This window comes from Lagenorhynchus albirostris, chromosome 9, assembly GCF_949774975.1.
Source record: "Lagenorhynchus albirostris chromosome 9, mLagAlb1.1, whole genome shotgun sequence".
NCBI classification, from domain to species: Eukaryota; Metazoa; Chordata; class Mammalia; order Artiodactyla; family Delphinidae; genus Lagenorhynchus; species Lagenorhynchus albirostris.
In genome coordinates, this window is record NC_083103.1 from 44,759,363 (window position 1) to 44,778,231 (window position 18,869).

An 18,869-nucleotide genomic window follows, 5' to 3' on the forward strand; every position below is an offset into this window, starting at 1 on the left:
AATGCTTCCATTCCATAGGAACATGAGATATAAGCTATGTGGCAGAGTGGAAATGGCCTGGGCTTCACACTCCTGTGTTACAGTAAAAGCCTGCACCCTCCCGACTAACTCAGTGAGAGCCCTCATACCGTGCTTCCTATGTGACAGGCACTGCTCTCAGCACTTCACATACAACAACACTAAGAGGTTGGTATGATTATTATCCCATTTTCCAGGTAGAAAACTGAGGCAAGGAAGTACACTCTAATCCCTAGAAACTGGGCAGTACCTTGAATACTCCACTTGAGGATTTTGAATTCATACTTATCTCATCCCACCCTTTGCAAAAACAGCCTCCATTCAGATCTTCAATGAAATATCTTCAAGTAAATTATCAGTAAAGCATTAGAGTCTGATGTACAAAATATTGGAGACATCTATTGGGCACCTGCTATGTGGTCTCATCTCCCAAGGTAGATATTATTATTATCTCTATTTTATAGAAGAAGAAACTGAGTCTTTGGGAGGTTGTATAATTGTCGAAGGTCATATGGTTGTGTCGTGGTTGAGTGGAGATCCAAACCCATTTCTGCTGAGCTGTTCCCGCCACCTTTGTCTCCTTCCCTGGCTCCACCCAGCAGTAAAACCAGTGTCCTGGACACCAGAAGCCCCAGGTATGGGAGGCAGGTGCTTGATGTCCCATCCTCTATGGAAAAGAAGCTTGGAAAGGGTCAAGAGGACTGTTCCACCAGGATGGCTTCTAGTGGTTCTGGTCAGAGAGTAAGAGCTATGAGATAGTAGCTGTAGAAGTGCCTAGGACAGAGCAGAAAGTGCTTTGGAAATGTTGCTTGTTATTACAGATGGTCAGGAATGTACATTACAATTATTTGTCCTTGGTTCCTATCGTGAGCAATGGAGTAGCTTGTCATTTTTTGTCTCTCTGAGTCCCCTGTCAGATTGCATGCCAGCTACTTAGGGTCAGGGGCTATGTGTGTGTCTCCAACCCTCAGCATAAGCTCTAGTGTGTGGTAGGAGCTTAGCGAGGGAGGGAGAGATGGATGGAGGGAGAGAGGGAGGGAGGGAGGGATGGATGGATGGTTGTGTGGATAACTGGCTGTATGGATGATTAAATGCCTAGAATTAAAGGAGGAGGAGATGGACAGGAGGGAGGAGGAGAGGATAGAAGATGATGGATGAATGGCTGGCTGGCTGAGTGATACCCCCCTACCCCACAGAGTAAGGCTATAATAGACACTGTGTGCACTGTTGCACTCCTGAAGTCTGTGACATGAGAGTAAAAACAGTGATGAAGAAGGCAGGATAATCTCGGGCAGGGGGGTGTTGACCCCTGACTGCTAGGAATAGACTGGACAATGGCAGGAAAGAGGGTCCACGGAGGCAGGGCAGGCCATGGGTGCATGGGGAGATCCACACAGTGGGCGCTGGGAGCCTTCAGGAAACCGGGATCTGGTCCTCAGCGCTTGGCAGGGAGGAGCCCCAGGTCCAGCCGAGCTTAGCGGAGGCACTTCTGCTCTCTCCCATGCTCTTAGCACTCGCTGTTGGAATAATCATTTGTTTCACAAGTCCGCAGAGAGTCCTTTTATCCTGTCATGAGAGTGCTAAGTCCTCTTTGCGGCCAGGGCCCTCTATCCAGAGGCAGTCCCTGTTTGCCCTCCAGGCTGTGAGAGAGGGACCTGGGGACACAGCTGCAACAGTGCCCACCCTCTGTCACCATCCTCACTGTCATTGTCACCCTTAAAACTAGCCTGGAAAGGGGGGATTATTAGCTCCACATAATGTTTGAGAACTTGAAACTCAGAGAAGTTAAGTGACTTGCCTGAGGTCACCCAGGTGAGACTCCAGTGTGGACCTCCCGACTTCACCACCCCACACTGCCTTCCTGCACAGTCCTCTTCCAGGCTGTCTGCCAGCATCCAAGCGCAGGAGCTAAACTCCCCACTCCTGCCTGGACTGGGGCTGGTCTGTTGCCCAGAGCTTCCGAGCCAGGCCTAGTCACATGACATTGGGGAAAGGAAGCTCATATTCCCGTCTGTACCACTGGCCTATATTTATCCCTGCACCCAGGCAGTTAGGAAACTGTTGTGCATTCCTGGGAATTTATGAGCGAAATAAACATCTAAATGTTTCTATAAGGTTTATTTAAGGAGAACAAAATGTTACCTGCTGGCTTATTAAAGGGTGAGCTTTCCGGGAGATGGCCCAGCTCCCGCAGTGCTCGGCTGACTCCAGGGAAGGGGAATGGATCCCTGGGAAGGCTGGGCCCCTGGAAGGTGAGAGGGGTACCCCTGCTGTCTTTCCTCTAGCTGTGTGTTCAGCCTGGAGGGCTTCCTGGAGGAAGGGGCTCGTGAGGGAGGGTGCAGCTGGGAAGAATAAGAGAGGCGTGTCAGAGGCCTGCAGAACACCAGGAACCAGGGGAAGTGAGACCCAAGACCTGGAGACGACTTGTAAGGGCAGTGTGTGTAACAGGAAGGCCAACAGGCCTGGTGTTGGTCTCTTCCCCTATTTACCAGCTGTGCAGCCCTGGACATAATATGTCTGTTTTTTTGTTGGTAAAGTGGGGATTGAAGTGGGAAAAGAGGGGAGAGAAAAGAAATGTATTAATTCCCTAATTCCATGCTCAGGGCTTTTGCTTTCATCTTCTCACTTCCTCTGCACAACTCTGTGAGGTCAGGAGGTATTATCACCCCAAGCTGTTCATGGGTGCCCTGAGGTTCATTCACAGAGTTGCTGGGAGGATTATGAGAAAACACGCGGGAAGTGTCCGGGACAGAGCCCCACATGCAGTAGGTCTGAGTAAATGTCACTTCCTTCTATCCATGTTTGTGTCTTTGCTTCTGCTATATGTAAAAGGCATCTCTACTTTGTCTGAGATGCAGATGGTGAGAGAGGGAGTGGAGCCAGGTGAAGGTGGCCTTGGAGGTGGGCTTCCCTGGGTCATTGATTACTTGGGCTTGTGTGGCCAGATGCCCCAGGGGAAGATGCTCTGTGACTCTGTGACCAGAAGGGTGAGGCCCTCCTAATTTAACTCCAAAAGGTTGTTCAGACACAAAACACAGAACAACAATCTCCTCAAAACCAAATTCCAAAGTCATTAATTTAGCCCCAAAGTTACCAATAACAGAATATAACATCTGACACTCATTGAGCATTTACTAGCTGCCAGGTACCCTTCCGCGAGCTTTCCATCTGGAGCTGCCAGATTTAGCAAATGAAAATACAGTTACGTCCATGCACTATTTGGGATATACTTATACTAGAAAAATTATTTGTTGTTTATTTGAAGCTCAGATATAACTGGATATCCTGTATTTTGTCTGGCAATCCTGTTTCTACACCAATCTGTGGAATTCTTGTAACTACCCTGTGAGATAGTCATTTTACAGATGAGGTAACTGAGGCACAGAGAGGTGAGGTCACTTGCCCAAGGTCACACAGCTAATGCGAAAAGCTGTATGATGAATTAGTGTGGCTCCGGAGCCTGACGCCCTTGAAGTCCGGAAGCCAGGAACTTGCCTGGCGAACTCTGTTTGAACCCGCTGACCCACAAGCTTTCTTGAGGTCCTTCCTTCTGTTTCAGCGGTTCAGAGTGGGAGCAGGGATGGGTATTTACACTGCATTAAAACCTGGCAGAGTTCACCCAGAGGGCCGCTGGAATCTTCCCACACTCTCCTGATTACTCTCTCTCTAGTACCTGCGAAAGTGAAACCCAGCCAGCACAAGACTGAATGTTCCCCACAAAATCAGTTTTGCAGAACATTAGAAGTTGCCCAGAGCTTTCTGTGAGCTGATTAGGGAGAGAACGATTTGATTTTATTACCATGTAGTTTGCACACATTGGAAGGAGAGAGTGAGGATATTCCAGGACATTCCATCAGTGTATTAGAGGATTTCTCCCTGATTGCTTTGTGTCTCCTGATTTTTAAGCAGCTTAAGACTGCGTGCGTCCATGGTTACATGCTTGGCGCTTGCCACCATGGCTTGTGTCTGCCTTTCTGTGTGGGGACCTCTGCTCCTGACCTTCCTCTGACTGAGGGTGCCTGCAGCCCCATGCGTGACAGTCACCTCAGGAGAGCTTTGCTGCAAGTGACCTTCACCAGAAGGCAGAGAAAACTCCTACCAGAAAGCAGGTCCTCCAGTGCCTTGCAGACCATTACCTCACAGTGTCAGCATTAAGGGCATCAGGCCCGGGCGCCACCTGGGATGGGGTAGGGGTGAGGAGGAGGGTACTTCCACCCCACTCCCCATCACACTGTGCTAACTGGGATGCCTTTCAGAGGCTGCCTAGTTCACCTTTGCCTCCAGGCCCTAGCATAGACCACAGCAAGCGCTAGGCATTCAAGAAACGTTCGCTGTATGAACGGACAGAACAAAGCATAGTAATGTGCAAATGTTTACAGGCTGGCCCCCTCTCTTAGACTCTAAGACTTTTGAAAACCTTTGTGTCAATCATAAAAAGCAAGGGTAAGACAATGTGCACAAGAAAGAATTTAATGAAGCTGGAGGAATAAGCCGAGGGGGGAGGGAGGGAAGAAGGTGGGGAGGGAAGGAGAGAGGGAGAGAGGGAGGAAGAAAGAGAGAGAGAGGAGACTGGGGCAGCGGGTAAGCAAGTGAAGAGTCAAAGGGGAGAGGAGAGGGGAGGGTGGGAGTTAAGGTTTGTTCTCCTTAGAGGTGAGAATGAAGAGTGGACTTCTCTCTCTCTCTCTTTTTTTAAAAATAATTTTTATTGGAGTATAGTTGACTTACAATGTTGTGTTAGTTTCTGGTGTACAGCAAAGTGAGTCAGTTGTACATATACATATATCCACTCTTTTTTAGATTCTTTTCCCATATAGGCCATTACAGAGTACTGAGTAGACTTCCCTGTGCTATAGAGTAGGTCCTTATTCGTTAACTTTTATATTTAGTAGTGTATATATATCAATCCCAATCTCCCAATTATCCCAATCTCCCAGTTTATCCCAGAAAACATTTGCTTTTTATCTGCTGAACGATTCTCTAAGGCAGACTCTCTCAGAGACTCGCCCACATGGATCACAGCTTCATTGGCTTTCAGATCAAATAGTTTAACTTCCGGGTCAAACCATGGATGCTAGAAGAAGCATATATTTTTCTTTATCTGCTAGGGATGTCTGTATTTATCCAATTGTTCCCTCCTTTTTATAGTTTCATCTTCTTATGTCTTATAGTTTATTGTTGGTGACTTCAGATTGCTTTGGGAAATAGGTAGTGTGTCAACAAAAATAAATAAACTGCATTCTACTTACTTAGCAGCTGGAACATATGAGACTCTTGGAAATGGGTATATGGTATAACCCCAGCACCACCACCACCATTTTATTTCTAGAATACAACATGCAGAAATTAATGTTTGGCTCCTTCTGCCCCCTTATGTAGACCTAGCCCATCATCACCAGTGCATGCTGGGAATTTGTAAAAGCCCCTCCAAGGGATGTCAGAAACCATATGATAGAACAAATGGGAAAATGATATTTTAGCCAAAGTGCATTTCTTCTTGTTTACCAGAGGATTCATACAAGAAAAAAATTCTCTAAATGTGATGAACATGGAAAAGGTGATTTTCAGAGGCCAAATTTTCACTGTAGAAATAAATTCCACCCAGGGAAGGAACCTCACACATACTATAGGCATAGTCAGTGTTTTGACTGGCATTGCCATGGTAACAGTCACCCATGAGGCCATATGGAAAGTAGTTCCGTCAGGATGTTGTGGAAGTTACACGGCCACGAATAACTTCTAGAGATCTATTGTACAGCAGAGTGCCCAGAATTAATGCTACTGTATTCTATACCCAAATATTTGCTACAAGGGTAGATCTTATAAGTGTTCTTATCCTCAGGCAGGAGGAAATTTTGGAAGTGATGGATAGGGATTGTGGTGAGGGTTTCACAGTATATACTTATCTCTAAACTCATCAAGTTGTGCACATGAAATATGTCAATCACACCTTAATAAAGTGGTTTGAATAAAAAAAGATGACGTGGGTGGAGGAGGCTTTAAGCACAAACCTCCTGCGCTCCAGAAAACCAAGACAGGCTAAGAATCATGGGTCACAGGAGCCGTAACTCAGATGCTTTTGGGGCCAGGCAGGGAGTGTGAATGACTGAAACAAGCCAGCGTGAGCTGACTCCAACCAAGGGTTACTCGGCAGAACTGTGGAACCAAGATGGCTTGATCTCCTGGTTTTTTAGGAAAAGCAGGAAATCCAGACCTTTATGGGAATTCTTCTAATTATGAAATGTTGGTAACTAATATAAAAACTTGTAAATGCTACTCACAGCAAACAGGCTCCCAGGTCTCCAATTTGTACCTCTGAGCTCAGAGGATAGGATTCAGAGGATGCTAATTCTCTCACTGAGATCCAAGAGGCCATGTTAGCAAGAAACCCTTTTAGTGAGGTGAACAGAAGCCTCTGGGAAAACTTCAGCCCTTTCTGCTCCCCAGAGAATCTACCCAGGAGAAACACCTTCCCCCTGCACCACATTCCTTCCACTTCACTGGCTCTCCCATTTAGCTTGGCACTGCCTGGGCCCTGCCTGCCCCAGCTCCATCATCACCTGCCATTTTGACACTCTGCTTCCCCTTCCTGACCTCAGCAGCTCCCATGGGTGCTGTTCCACTGTGTGTCCTCAGGCCCCACACCATGACCCAAGATCCTCTGCTTCCCTCCTGGCCCCTTGGAAGGCGCCAGCCCCTCTGCTGCTTGCTAGTCTCCCACCAGTGAAGCCTGGTGGACAAAAGGTGGGGAGAACTGAGTGGAGCTGCTGTTCATTTGAGTGATAACCATGATTAATGGGTATTTGTAAATCAGATGACAGTTATAAAAGGGCATACACATTCATCACTTCATTTTATTCACACAAACATCTTCTGAGACCGCAGACCATTGACTACTTTATAGTGATGGGAACTGAGGGACAGTGCAACAAGAGGACGAAGCAGGTGACTAGCTCATCACCAGCCCATCAGGGTGAAACTATCCACAGAAGGAGTTGTTGCTTTTGGGGAACCTTCCTGAGTGTCTCTTCCAGGAGGAGTCTTTGACAGAAAGATGTATATCTGCGTTCTTGGAGGGACTGGAGCTCTGGGGTCATGAGGACAGGTTGGCCAGTCCTGGCTTCAGCCACAAGCATCATGCTGACTCCCTGTCGCTCTACCTTCTCCAACCGTGCATATCCAATTGGAGAGTGACACGGCTCCAGTTTACTAGGGAGCTCCTCAAAATTCCTATGGGGCAGAATGGTGCTTCAGTAACAGGGCCTCCTCCAGCAACTCAACCAGTGGGAATCACGGGGATCCATGGACGGATCTGCTGTCAACATTTCTGTTTTCTCTTTGGGCAGTCAAGTTATTCCCAGGCCTAATCCTCAGTGTTCCCCATCTCCAAAACCACAAAGACCAAACTCACTGGAGTAGCAACCAAGGTCTTTCAAAAGCTGGCTCAACCTCTTATTCTGGTTTCATATTTTGCCCCAAAATTAGTTTCTTGGACCTCATTATAACATGTCAAGCAATTCTCTGAAGCATTTTCAGGAACTGAGGACAAAAGACCAAATATTATAACAAAAGATGTTTCCCCAAGCTTTTATCACTCAGGAAGTTCCAAGTGTTTGGGGAGCTGTAAGCCAGGAACTGTGGATGAAGACCAAATATATATGAGGAATATATTTTTGTCATCTGAATGACCAAATATATACATTTCTTATAAATCACAATATGGCAGCCCCCATCCCTGGGCCCTCCTATTTCACATACTCTATAGTCTATGCTCTAGCTACATTGTGAATCCCTAATGCCCAGTTATGCCTTTTACTTATGCTGTTCCCTTTGCCCAAAAACCTCTCCCCTAATATCTTTGTCTTGCAAGCTCCTATTCATCCCTCAAGACCTAGCTCAAATGTCCCCTCCTCTTGAGAGTCTTCTCCAGCTCCCCTCCTGAGAGAGTTTTCTTTCCTTTTCTTTGAGCTTTCACAGAATGTGCTTCATTCCTTATCACCTTATACTTATTATAAGTATTAATTACTTCTCTGTATCCCTTGCTTGGCTGTGAGCTCTTGAGGGTCTTTGTATCTCAAACTGCCCCTGGCACATGATGGATAACTAAACTGTGTTTGTCGAATGAGAGAGAGAAAAGTAATCTGACAGTAATATTACCATTTACTGAAAACATCAGTCATGTGCCAGGTGCTGGGTCAACATTATTTTTAATCCTCACATCAACCTTGTGAGTTAGATTTTATGATCATGGGGCATAGAGTGGTTAGGTAACTTGCCCAAGGACACACAGCTAGCAGATAATGAGCAGAAATTTGAGTGCAGTGTGATTCTTCCAAAAGGCAGTGCTGCTTCCTGTTCCTCCTACCCAGCCAAAGTCCCTGCCCTTCCATGTGCTCGAGGATTCTGAGGGCTTCCCCCTCCTCCCATCACTGCAGCTCCCTCCTGCTGAAAGGTCCTGGAACACAGGGGTCCAGCGTTCCCTGGCTAAACTCAGAGACTCTTCTCCAGCTCACCCGGCCTCATGTTTGAGGCCAAGGGAGGGAAGAGATGCAAATGACAATGGGAAGAGCTGGTTCCACTAAAAGTTGTGGGATTTGAGAAGTCCAGATGGTACTGTACAGCACCCACTTGACAACAAAGAATGATGTGAAAAGGAGAGAGAGCCTCCTCACCTCGCAAGGAACAAACACCTGCATACCAAGGGCTCAAGAACACAGCTCAGCCTGGCTCTGTGAGGGCAGCCCCCAGGCCATGGCTTCAGTGGGGCCAGTAGAGGTAAGAGCACTTAATGCCCAGGGACTCCAGAAGGACACGACCTCCAGAGACGGTGGCCATGGGCACCTGCTGCTCTGAAGATTCAGGAGGCCACACCAATAGTGCAGGTGGTGTGACATGCTCGGGAGCCCGGGGAGACAGGACTTTGGCAGGGAGAGTAGGGCATTCACAGAGGGCCCGGGCTGTACCCACCAGTAAGGGGGCAGGGCAGAGGAGAAGGCAAATGATGAAGGGTCATATGACAGGACCTCTGGAGAGTCTCCCAGACATAGCTGGGAACAATTCTGAGATGGAAATACCGCAATAGCACGTGGCAGAAGAACCAGAGAGATACTGTGTGTTACTGTTAACTGGTCCTATTTTTACCCCCAGTACACTTAGGTGTAGGAAAACACAGGTTGATATGCATCTTCATGGATCTTATTGTATATCCTATACAGTATTGCTTTTATTTCATTCACTCATTTACTCACTCAGCAAGTATTTTTTCTACTCCAGATAGGGTTTTACAACTCACACAGCCATTAGCAGCATAACGGTATACCAATTTCACTACAACTTCTCCAACCTGGGATGTAATAACTCTTTCATTTTGATGGTTAGTAGTTTTGTTCTATTTTGTTTAGTGGTTGCAAACTATCTCAAAAATCTAAGGATTGGCTCCTAACTTTTGTTCTTATTTCAGAAATGTGTATTTATGTAGATAAACATTTTTACAAAGTTACAAAAGTCAAAGCGTGTTCCATTATCCATGGAACAAATCACCTTCATTGAAAGGTCACAATTAGCCAAATGTAGGGCGTCACTGAGTATTGGGGAATGTGTGGTGTCACTGCCTTTTCTGCTGGCCTCCATCCTTCCCCAACCAGGCTGGTTGCAGCCTGAGGACCCTGCACCATTCTTTTTCTACATTGTTAGTGAGAATTAACCAGGGATGGCTTAGAAGTTCCCTAATCTTAGTGCATGAAAATAGACCAAATTAAGCTCGGTAAATGAAGGAGAAACTGCCTTTTTTTTCCCTCCCTGAATAATCCAAATAAACAGCATTTGACCCTTGTCAAGAAGTCTCTGAGTGTCATGATACTTGAATAAGGGCTCCAGCTCCTGGGAGCTTAACTCCATCTGTGTTTTTTGTTCTAAACAACCAGGGCCCTCCCACCGCAGGAATATCTTGCAGTCCACCCACCATCATCCTGACTGGGGATGCCAGTTCACCGGAAGAAGAAACTGACAAAAACCTGGTCAACAGGTAACCTCCTATTTGCCTAATCTGTGCTGTAAAGAGCAGTATTTCCTAGCATGTGCGGATTAGACAGCTCTACTTTTTACAAATCTTTTCTTCGTTCTTGATCATTTTATTGATGAAATACAATCAAGCAGTTTTTCAAAATGGGAGAGAGAGCTTGGGATTTTTCCATTATCTTTCCCCACAAATTATTTCTTCTCTCCTAGATTTGGCTCTTTGCACCTTGTTAACCTTTAAGAAAAGCACAGCTCATAGCAGGGGAGTTTTCTACAGTAACTGCTCAGATATTTTCAAACAGACCTAAAAGATGTGAATTTTTTACTAGAATCCTGCTTCTGGCCAAAGTGGGTCCTGTGTGGAAGATGATCTCTTGGAAGGGACACTGGCTCACATGCACAGGGATGTCCCTGCCTCGGTTTTACACAGCACTAGCCCATGCATTGGTCTAGCTGGAATGAGATTTTCTAAGTTTAATTTCCAAAAAGTTACAAAGATAATTCTAATACAGATATATAGTGAGCATGTGTCAAAGATTTACTTAACTCATTAACGAGGGGACCATCAGGATAACAAAGCCAGCTCAAAGGAGGATACGAGAAATGGATGTACGTAGTATAATCAGTGAGGAGGAAAAGAAAGCTGGAATAAGATTGCTAAGTTAGAGACTTCCCTGGTGGTGCAGTTGTTAAGAATCTGCCTGCCAATGCAGGGGACACGGGTTCAATCCCTGGTCCGGGAAGATCCCACATGCTGTGGCGCAAGTAAGCCTGTGAGCCACAACTACTGAGCCCTCGTGCCACAACTACTGAAGCCTGTGCACCTAAAGCCCGTGCTCTGCAACAAGAGAAGCCACCGCAATGAGAAGCCCGCGCAAGGCAATGGAGAGTAGCCCCCGCTTGCTGTAACTAGAGAAAGCCTGTGCGCAGCAATGAAGACCCAACGCAGCCCCCCAAAATAAATAAATAAATACATCTTTAAAAAGAGAAAAAAAAGATTGCTAAGTTAGATACAAGATAGGTTAATGTTTCACAGGGCAATGAAACCTTATTTTTATCTTTTCTCCCCAACAGAAATCATCTGCATCTCTACCAGGCAATTATTCACAGTTTATGAGTTTTCTGCAAGTTAGATATTCACTCAGAGTCTGAGCCCTAATAAATACTAAATCATCAAAGTTACAAAGGGCAGTGGTTCGAAAACTTTGGAGAGCATCAGGATCACCTGGGTTTGGGGCCGGGGCTTGTTCAGTCACAGATGGTTGGGCCCCATCCCCAGAGTTTCTGATCCTGTCGGTGGGTGAAGCCTGAGAACTTGCATTTCTAACAAATTCCCATATTTTTTCGCCCTTGAAAAAATAACAAGCTTGTAAGATGATGCTCTAGGATGACTCTGAAAGATTATGCAAGCATCTGGTCTCCTATTTACCAGCTGTGGACAAATTTTCCTAACAAGATGACTCTGTTTGGTCTTTCAGAGCTCACAGTCCCCACAGGAGGCTTTCTCACCGACACCTGAAGGTTTCCACTGCTCCCCTGACTTCTGTGGGTAAGGGCTAGGCCGATTTGTCTTATTTCTGCCACCGGAGATAGGGGTCCAACTGAAGGTGTGTTTGAGTAGGAAGAAGACTGAGGTCTGGCAGCTTGGCCGGGCTTGGCCCCTTCCCCTCTTCTTCTCAGATTAGTAGTCCAGAGGGGATAGTATCTGAGTTGTGCCTTAGAGAGTCAGACAGATAGACAAGAGGGAGGAAACGTCATTTGGGTGGAGGAAGCAATTGTGTTGCTGGGCAGGAGCCATAACAGAGCAATTGCATGCTTGGCTGTGTGTCAGGACTCTTTCAAATGACAGAAACTCAATTAAACTAGCTTATGCCAAAACACATAAAAATAAATAAAAGCCAGGGTCTGTGTGTTCAGGGAGCGCTGAGCCCAGATGCTCATGTTGGGTCATTAGCAATCATCCCATCCCATCTCCCAAGTTTCCTCTCTTGTGTGTTGGCTTCCTTCTGGGCAAATGGCTACCAGCAACTTACATCCCTTCAGTGAAAAGAGAGCTCCTCTTCCCCATATACCCACCACCATTCTCAGAGTTGCCTCTCACTGGCCTCCATGGCCATCCCTGAACCAGTCACCCAGGGGGATTGAGCTCATTGGCTGGCTGAGGATGGTACGTGGTCCCCTTACTGGCACTTGGGCTGAGATGGGCAGTATTGTTTAGCTCCTTCCTAACATGACTGAGACTCAGACGAGTTTCACCCAGTGCAAACCGGGGAGCTATGACCAGAAGGAGGAGGAACGGAGGCTGGAGAGGCACAACGGGAGCCATTCACTACCAAGGGGCTGGAGGAGAGGAGTATGTGGGATCAGGGAAAGTGGCTGGGCGCAGTTTGGCATCTGGACGTCACACGGGGGACCAGGAGGAATCCTGATGAGCTGAGGCAGGAGAATCGCATGGTCAGATATGGCCCTTAGGAAGGTCACTGTGATAGGCAGTGGAGGATGGGACGGAGCAGATAGCCTGGAGGTGGAGGGCCTATGAGGTGGCTGATGTAATTGTGCAGGTAAGTTACAGCTGATGAGCAAGAGTGGCGATGAGGCACAGGTTCCAGAGATACTTACTTGATGCTGAGTTGGTTGGACCTGGGGGCAGCTGAGGAAGAGGGAAGAGTGTGGAGTGACTCCTACGTTTCCGAGCAGCTGGGTGAGAGGTGGTGTCACTCACCCAGGGAATGTGTCCTGGAGAAGGGGCAGTTATGGAGAAGGATGGGGGTAAACAATGTGAGTAGAGGGAAAAAGGAGGGAAGGTGGCCATGGGGTTGTGTCTTTGGCCCATGATCTTTGGAGTGCTTCCTTTATCCACATATGTTAAGCTCACTATCTTGTTAAAGAAAGAGAGACCGAAGGAAGAACACTAGGGGAGCAGGTAGAACAGGTGGGTCTCCTGGTGGCCTTCCCTCATGGCAGAGTGGAGGACAGTACTGGGAACCTAGGTGGCTTCACGGCCATTTGTGACAGAGGACCTGCCACATCCACCGGCTACAAGCTGGAGGGGTCAGGCCTGCTGGGGGAGCCCTGGCTGTCCCCACGCAGCCCTCTCCAGGACCCGGCAATGGGCTGAGATTTGGCTGGCCAAGTCCCCTCTGGGCAGTGTCCCTGGGCTGAGGGGTAGGGACTGGGGGCAGGGCTGAGGTTGGGGACCAAGGATTCCGTGGCTCTCACGCCGTGCTCACCCCTCCTCTGCAGACCCTACGGGGCACATCATTGACCTGGTAAACGGCCAGCTGCCGGACATCAGCATCTCAGAGGAGGACAAGAAGAAAAACCTGGCGCTGCTGGAGGAAGCCAAGTCGGTGAGTGAGCGGTTCCTGACCCGCCGCGGGAGGAAGTCCAGGAGCAGCCCCGGTGACTGCCCGTCAGGTAGGACGACAGGAGGCCGCCCTGAGCCCCTCCGACGGGGGCGGGCGTTGGGGAGGGCCCAGCCCCAGATGCAGCAGGAGCCCTGCTTCCCAGGGGTGGCTCTCGACGCGCCTGCCCCCAGGCCTCTTGGGCCCGGGAGGACTGAGGCTCGTGGAGAGGATCCTGTGGGGAGAGGGCATCGCACCCCATATCAGAAGCTCTGAAATACTGACCCAACTCTAGCCCAGAAAACTCTGCTTTCCATTTTTTGGGGTCTATGTGTGACCATTTTGTCTTCCTGCTTTGCCAAGAATTGCTAGCCCATATGACACCCATGAACTTGACCTGGGCTCCCCAGTCCCTGAACCCTGCCTGGAGAGAAACCCACTGTGTGATGCCCGAGTGCGCAGACTCCCGGGCCACCCTGCAGGGCTGGAGTCTGTGTGGTCTCCCACCATCCCCAGGAGGCCCTGCTCTGTGGGCACCTCCTCTGCAAAGGTCAGGAGAGGCTGGCCCTGGGCTTCCTCTCCCTGACCTCCAGCTGTGCCCCGGGAAGGATCCTAGGGAAGGGAAGTGTGGTCTTTGGTGTCTCTCTGGAATTTCTGGATTAGAAGAAAGGTTTTCTGAAATTCTCCTGCTATCCCTTTGGCTAAAGTCACTCTTTTTCTTGAGGAAAAAATTGGGGGCAGCTAAACAAGTCTGAATGTACTTAGGAGGGAAGGGGCACATTTGAAATCAGAGCCATCCTGGCAAGTCTAGGAGGTATAGCCTTTGGAGCTGTACCTGCCAAGCAATGCCAGGTCCTCTGTTTCTAGAAGGTGCTTTGGGGTGAGGCCAGGCAGACTTGAGGAGTGTGACCCCAATCACCCTCCCTCTCCCCCAAATGACCCCAGCGCCCCCTCTGTTGGGCTGGCAGCAGGGAGGCATTGGGCTGTGGTAGGAGCCTCATATGGAGTCCAGAATCAGCCCCTGAACCTGACGAGGCAGACCCAGTCCCCAGAGGCGAGAAATACCTGAAAGGATGTCTTTGTTAGGCTGAAGTCCTGAACCTTCACAAATGCTGGCCAATTTGTGTCTGTCTCCACAGCTGTTTCCCCAAACCTCAGCCCCGGAACTTCTCCTGGGTCCTCTCAGAGCAACTCCCTCACCGTCCCCAAGCGGCCTGGTGAGGTCCACCTCCCCCCAAACCCCACGGCATTGCCCACTCTGGCTCCCCACCTTGGGTGGTGGCTCAGTCCCTCCCCTGGGCCCCAGGACTCCTGTCCTGCAGCCTTCCCAGTCAGGATGCCCGTTTGGTCCCCTCCCCAGGGGCCTGGCTGGGCTGCCTCAGAGGAGGAAGATGTGCTTTCTTTGGGGTTTCAAGCTAGCGTGGGGAGGTAGGCCTAGCCCAGGATGAGGATGGAGGGAAGGGGGCTATGGCTGGGGCCCTCTGCCCAGAGAGGACCTGGAGAGAGGTCACCTCAGAGCTTATTTGCAAAGGCCTCTATTTGGGCCACTCTCTGTGTTTTGACTGCTTCCCTTTCATTAGGCTGCGTTCAGGGCCACACCCTCAGCTCAGCCAGGGTAGGGCTGGGGTGCCAGGGAGAGCAGCCTACCCTTGTCAGAGCTGCGGGGCAAGCTCAGGCTCGGGCCAGGCAGCCCGGGTTCAGATCCCAGCGCTGACACTCCGGCTGTGTGGCCTTGATTTCCCCCTGCCCTGGCCTCATGTGGTTTCTGGGATGATTAGATGGGGACTCCCCACAGAGCCTGGCATTGTGAGAGGTACTCAACAAGCATGGGCATTACTGGCTCCTGGGCCCGAGGGACCCAAGGGAGGACACTCTGGGGAGGTAGATGCGTTTTTGCTAAAGGGACAGCTGAGGGTCTGGGGTGCTGGACATCACTTGCCAGTGTCTGGACCATTTTAGGTTTGGATGCGTGCAGTGGCCCAGGGTCCCCTCTGCCCGGAGCACCACCACAGGTAACGGGGCACCGTTTGGGGTTTCTATGTCAACTAGTCTCTCCTCTAACCCCTTAACACCTGAGAGGCCCTCCGTGACCCGCTGGAGGCGAGGGTGCTGGGTGGGGGAGACATCGACACCACTGTAAGGGTCTCCTTGAGGGCGTTTCAAGAGGAGGTTCGGCCTCTTCACGTTGCTGACTGACTCGTGTTTACTTTCTCCAGCAGAAGGGGGATGCGGCCGAAGTCTCTTCACCTCCCCTTGGCGAGCCTGTGAGTTTGAGGTCTGCCCAGTTTGGATGATTTGAGTGTGGGAGACACGGTGTCCCAGAAGCCTAGGCTGGCCCTGGGCAGCCTGCCAGTGGGTGTGCGTGAGTGGAAGGTCAAGGCTGAGGAAGCTAGAAGGTTCCTCTGCCCTACGGTGACTGGAAGCCTGAGGTGGAGGGGGTGAGGCTGCGGGATTCAGTGGGGATGACCTCTATGGTGGTCCTGCCCATAGTCCTACATTCCCAGTCAGGCTGCTGCCAGAGGCCGGGGGGACCATTGGGCCCAGCAACAGCCAGGGAAGACTGCTACCCCCGTCAGCTCTAGTGAAAATTGCAGGAGAGCTCCAGCCCCTAGCTGGGACTCTACCTGGGGGCAGCCTGGAAAACCTCATCTCTGCTGACGAGGAAACGAAGAGCCCCACACCTGCTTAGAACCACCTGCTCAAGGTGGTGTCAGGGCAGCATAGAATATAATCTCATCTAGAACTGGGTCTGGGATAGAGTCCTCTGGTAGAGTTTCAGCACACACACAAGACAGCCACACAAATACCCAGACAGACACACGAACCTGCACCTCACAAAGCAGCTTTCCCTTGGGAAATGAAAGAAGAGCAGAGAATCTTGGAACTTCTGAACAGCAAGCTATCAGCCTTGCAAGAACCCCCTTATTCAGTGATCTGTAACCTCTTTTGGATCATAGAACGCTCTGAGACATTGTTGAAAGCTATGGACTCTCTTCCCAGAAAAATACATACAACACACAAACACACATATACACTTGTATATAATTTCAGGGAGTTCGCAAACCTGATGGGAAATCTGAATCCCTAAGAGTTAAGGGCCTCGCCAGGCAGAGCTAGGACTAGAATCTGGGGCAACAGAGTCAAAGCCGAAACTTGTGGCTGCACTCCATTCCACTGTCCTCTGCAGCGCCTAGCCCTTGGGAAGTTCTTGGCAGGTTTTGAATGGCAGGTCCCCTTATCCTGTCTGTTTTACAAACCTCAGGCTTGTTTGTAGGTCCCCTTTGCCGACTCAGATGTGACTGAGAAGTCCTCCCTTTCTACCTAGCCCATACCTCTCCAACACCTCCCTACCCCTACACACACACACACACACGTACACACATACACGTGTGCGCACGTGCACGCGCACACACACGTGCGGGTCCCTTAGCAGCGTCCATGGGGTTAGAGACCCCACAGCAGAGGTGAATCCACCCTTCTCCCCTCCAACCTGCCCCCAGGGTCCCAGCTCTACCTTGTCTCTTTCAGAATGTCCTCAAAGGGCTAGCTGACCGCAAGCAGAATGACCAGAGGAAAGTGTCTCAGGGCAGGCTGACTCCTCGCTCTCCCACAGTTGAGAAGTCCAAAGAAATTGCAATAGAACAAAAGGAAAACTTTGATCCCCTCCATCGCCCAGAGGCCGTACCCAAGGGCCCAGCTTCTGGCACAGGCAGTGGTGGGAAAATGGCCCTGAACAGCCCCCAGCCTGGCCCTGTTGAGAGCGAGCTAGGGAAGCCGCTTCTGAAGACAGCCAAGGAGGGCAACCCTCTGCCCAGAAGCCCAACCCAGGGCTCTGGAGGGGCGGCTCCCCAGTCCCCCCAGGGGAAAAGTACAGTCGGAGAGCCCACAGGGTCCAAGGTTGGCTCCAAAGCTGAGCTGTGGCCCCCTGTGTCCCGGCCGCCCCTGCTGCGGGATGTCTCCTGGGACAGCAGTCCCGAAGAACCCGGCCCCCGGCTTCAGAAAGTGCTTGCCAAGGTGCCGCTGGCAGAGGAAGAGAAGCGTCTTTCAGGCAAAGCTGGCAGCAAGCTGGCCAAGGCTCCTGGACTTAAAGACTTTCAGATACAAGTGCAGCCAGTGCGGATGCAGAAACTGACCAAACTCCGTGAGGTGGGTTCCTGGGGTCCTGCTGGGCAGGGTGTGCGTCCAGGTCCCCAACCTGGGCTGAGGGCCTCTGGGCCGGGCTGACCTGGGCCTGGGGTGGGGCAGCTGTGGCCCAGACGTGGGCCTTGTGGAACCCTGAACCTCCCCACCCCAAAAACCAGCCCACTGGGCAGCATGTCCTTCATAAATATCACCTTTTGTGCCTCTACCCTGCTCACTCGGGTGAGGTCAGCTGGTGTAGAGCTGCCACATTCCAAGGGGAAGGTGGGTATATGGAAGGACACATGGGCCCTGAGTCCTGGGCTGTGTTTTCCTCTCTAACTGGAGCTGGTAGCTCACGAACAAGAAGCCTTTGATGGAGCACCTTGTCATGCCTAGGATGGGGCAAGAATGGAATGGCTTTTCCCTCTGTCTTGCCCCCCAAGCTTTCCTTCCTGATACCTGTTAACAAAGGGCCTCAAATCCATCCAAACATGGCCGTGAGGGGCTGCTCCCCCTGTGGTGAATTTCTTCTAACACCCCTGATGTCCCTAACTGTCATTGGCCATCAAACCAGGCACAGCTGTCTCTCATGGGGCTACTGCCCTATTCATGGAATGACTGGGGGTCATCCAGAGATGCAGGGGGAGAGAGCCCAGGGTGTGAGGAAGAGAAGAGTTTAACAGGACGAAGAAATCCTTACCCAAGCTCCACTTCTCCAGAGGGCCAACCCAGGCCACAGGCCAAGGCAGCCGGGACTCCACGGGGTGGGGCCTGGCGCCCGCACAGCTGGAGTTGGACGAGGCCCTCCTGGCTCCCCTACAGAGGGGCCGTGGGACAGGGAAAGAAATGAGGCACTTGACAGCAGTCAAGAGCAAGTGCGGTGCTGGGGGTCTGCACTAGCAGGAACGTGTTCCAACCGTGGCCACTGTCCTGCACAGAAGCCTTCTGCGTTGGAGGCTCCAGGGGAGCTGGGGCCTGGCTGCTGAGGTTAAAAACATTATACACGGAAAAGCCCACCCAGCCAGGAAGACCTCACTAACTAGCGGGTCAGCACAGGCCTGCAAGGGCCGCCCCTGGTGGGCCGCAGCCCCAGACCCCTGGGGAAGGTGACGCCAAGGAGGCCAGACAGGCATTTGCCTTCACGTGCCTCTGGGCAGCAGAGGCCAGGCCCAGGCGACAGGCCACCCCCAGACCCCTGCCAGTTCCCCTCTGCAGCAAAGAAAACCACCTGGAGACCCCATTCCACTAACCACTGCCCTGCGTCTGACCACACCTCCAGCCCAAGCCAGGGTGCTGAGAGCCGCTTGGTTGTGGGCCTCTGGTTAAGGAAACAGGTCAAGGGCCCTGGCGCATGACTTCCATCTGGGCCAG

General features: G+C 50.5%; 1 protein-coding gene across 10 annotated transcripts in view; it reads left to right on the forward strand.

Moving 5' to 3' along the window:
- IRAG1 (inositol 1,4,5-triphosphate receptor associated 1) overlaps nt 1-18,869 on the forward strand; it is a 119,494-nt gene that overhangs the window by 47,145 nt on the left and 53,480 nt on the right. For 7 of the 10 annotated variants that reach the window (XR_009542429.1, XR_009542430.1, XM_060159670.1 and 4 more), the window contains 6 exons: nt 9,939-10,039; nt 11,511-11,581; nt 13,276-13,449; nt 15,336-15,388; nt 15,593-15,640; nt 16,905-17,522. Coding sequence is in view for 8 of the 10 variants with exons in the window: in XM_060159670.1 (XP_060015653.1) it covers nt 9,939-10,039; nt 11,511-11,581; nt 13,276-13,449; nt 15,336-15,388; nt 15,593-15,640; nt 16,905-17,522 (1,065 nt within the window). In the remaining 2 variants the exon portion in view is untranslated. Of the gene's footprint in view, nt 1-9,938; nt 10,040-11,510; nt 11,582-13,275; nt 13,450-14,515; nt 14,594-15,335; nt 15,389-15,592; nt 15,641-16,904; nt 17,523-18,869 lie in introns of all 10 variants that reach the window. The other 3 variants (XM_060159674.1, XM_060159675.1, XM_060159669.1) reach the window with 3 other exon arrangements.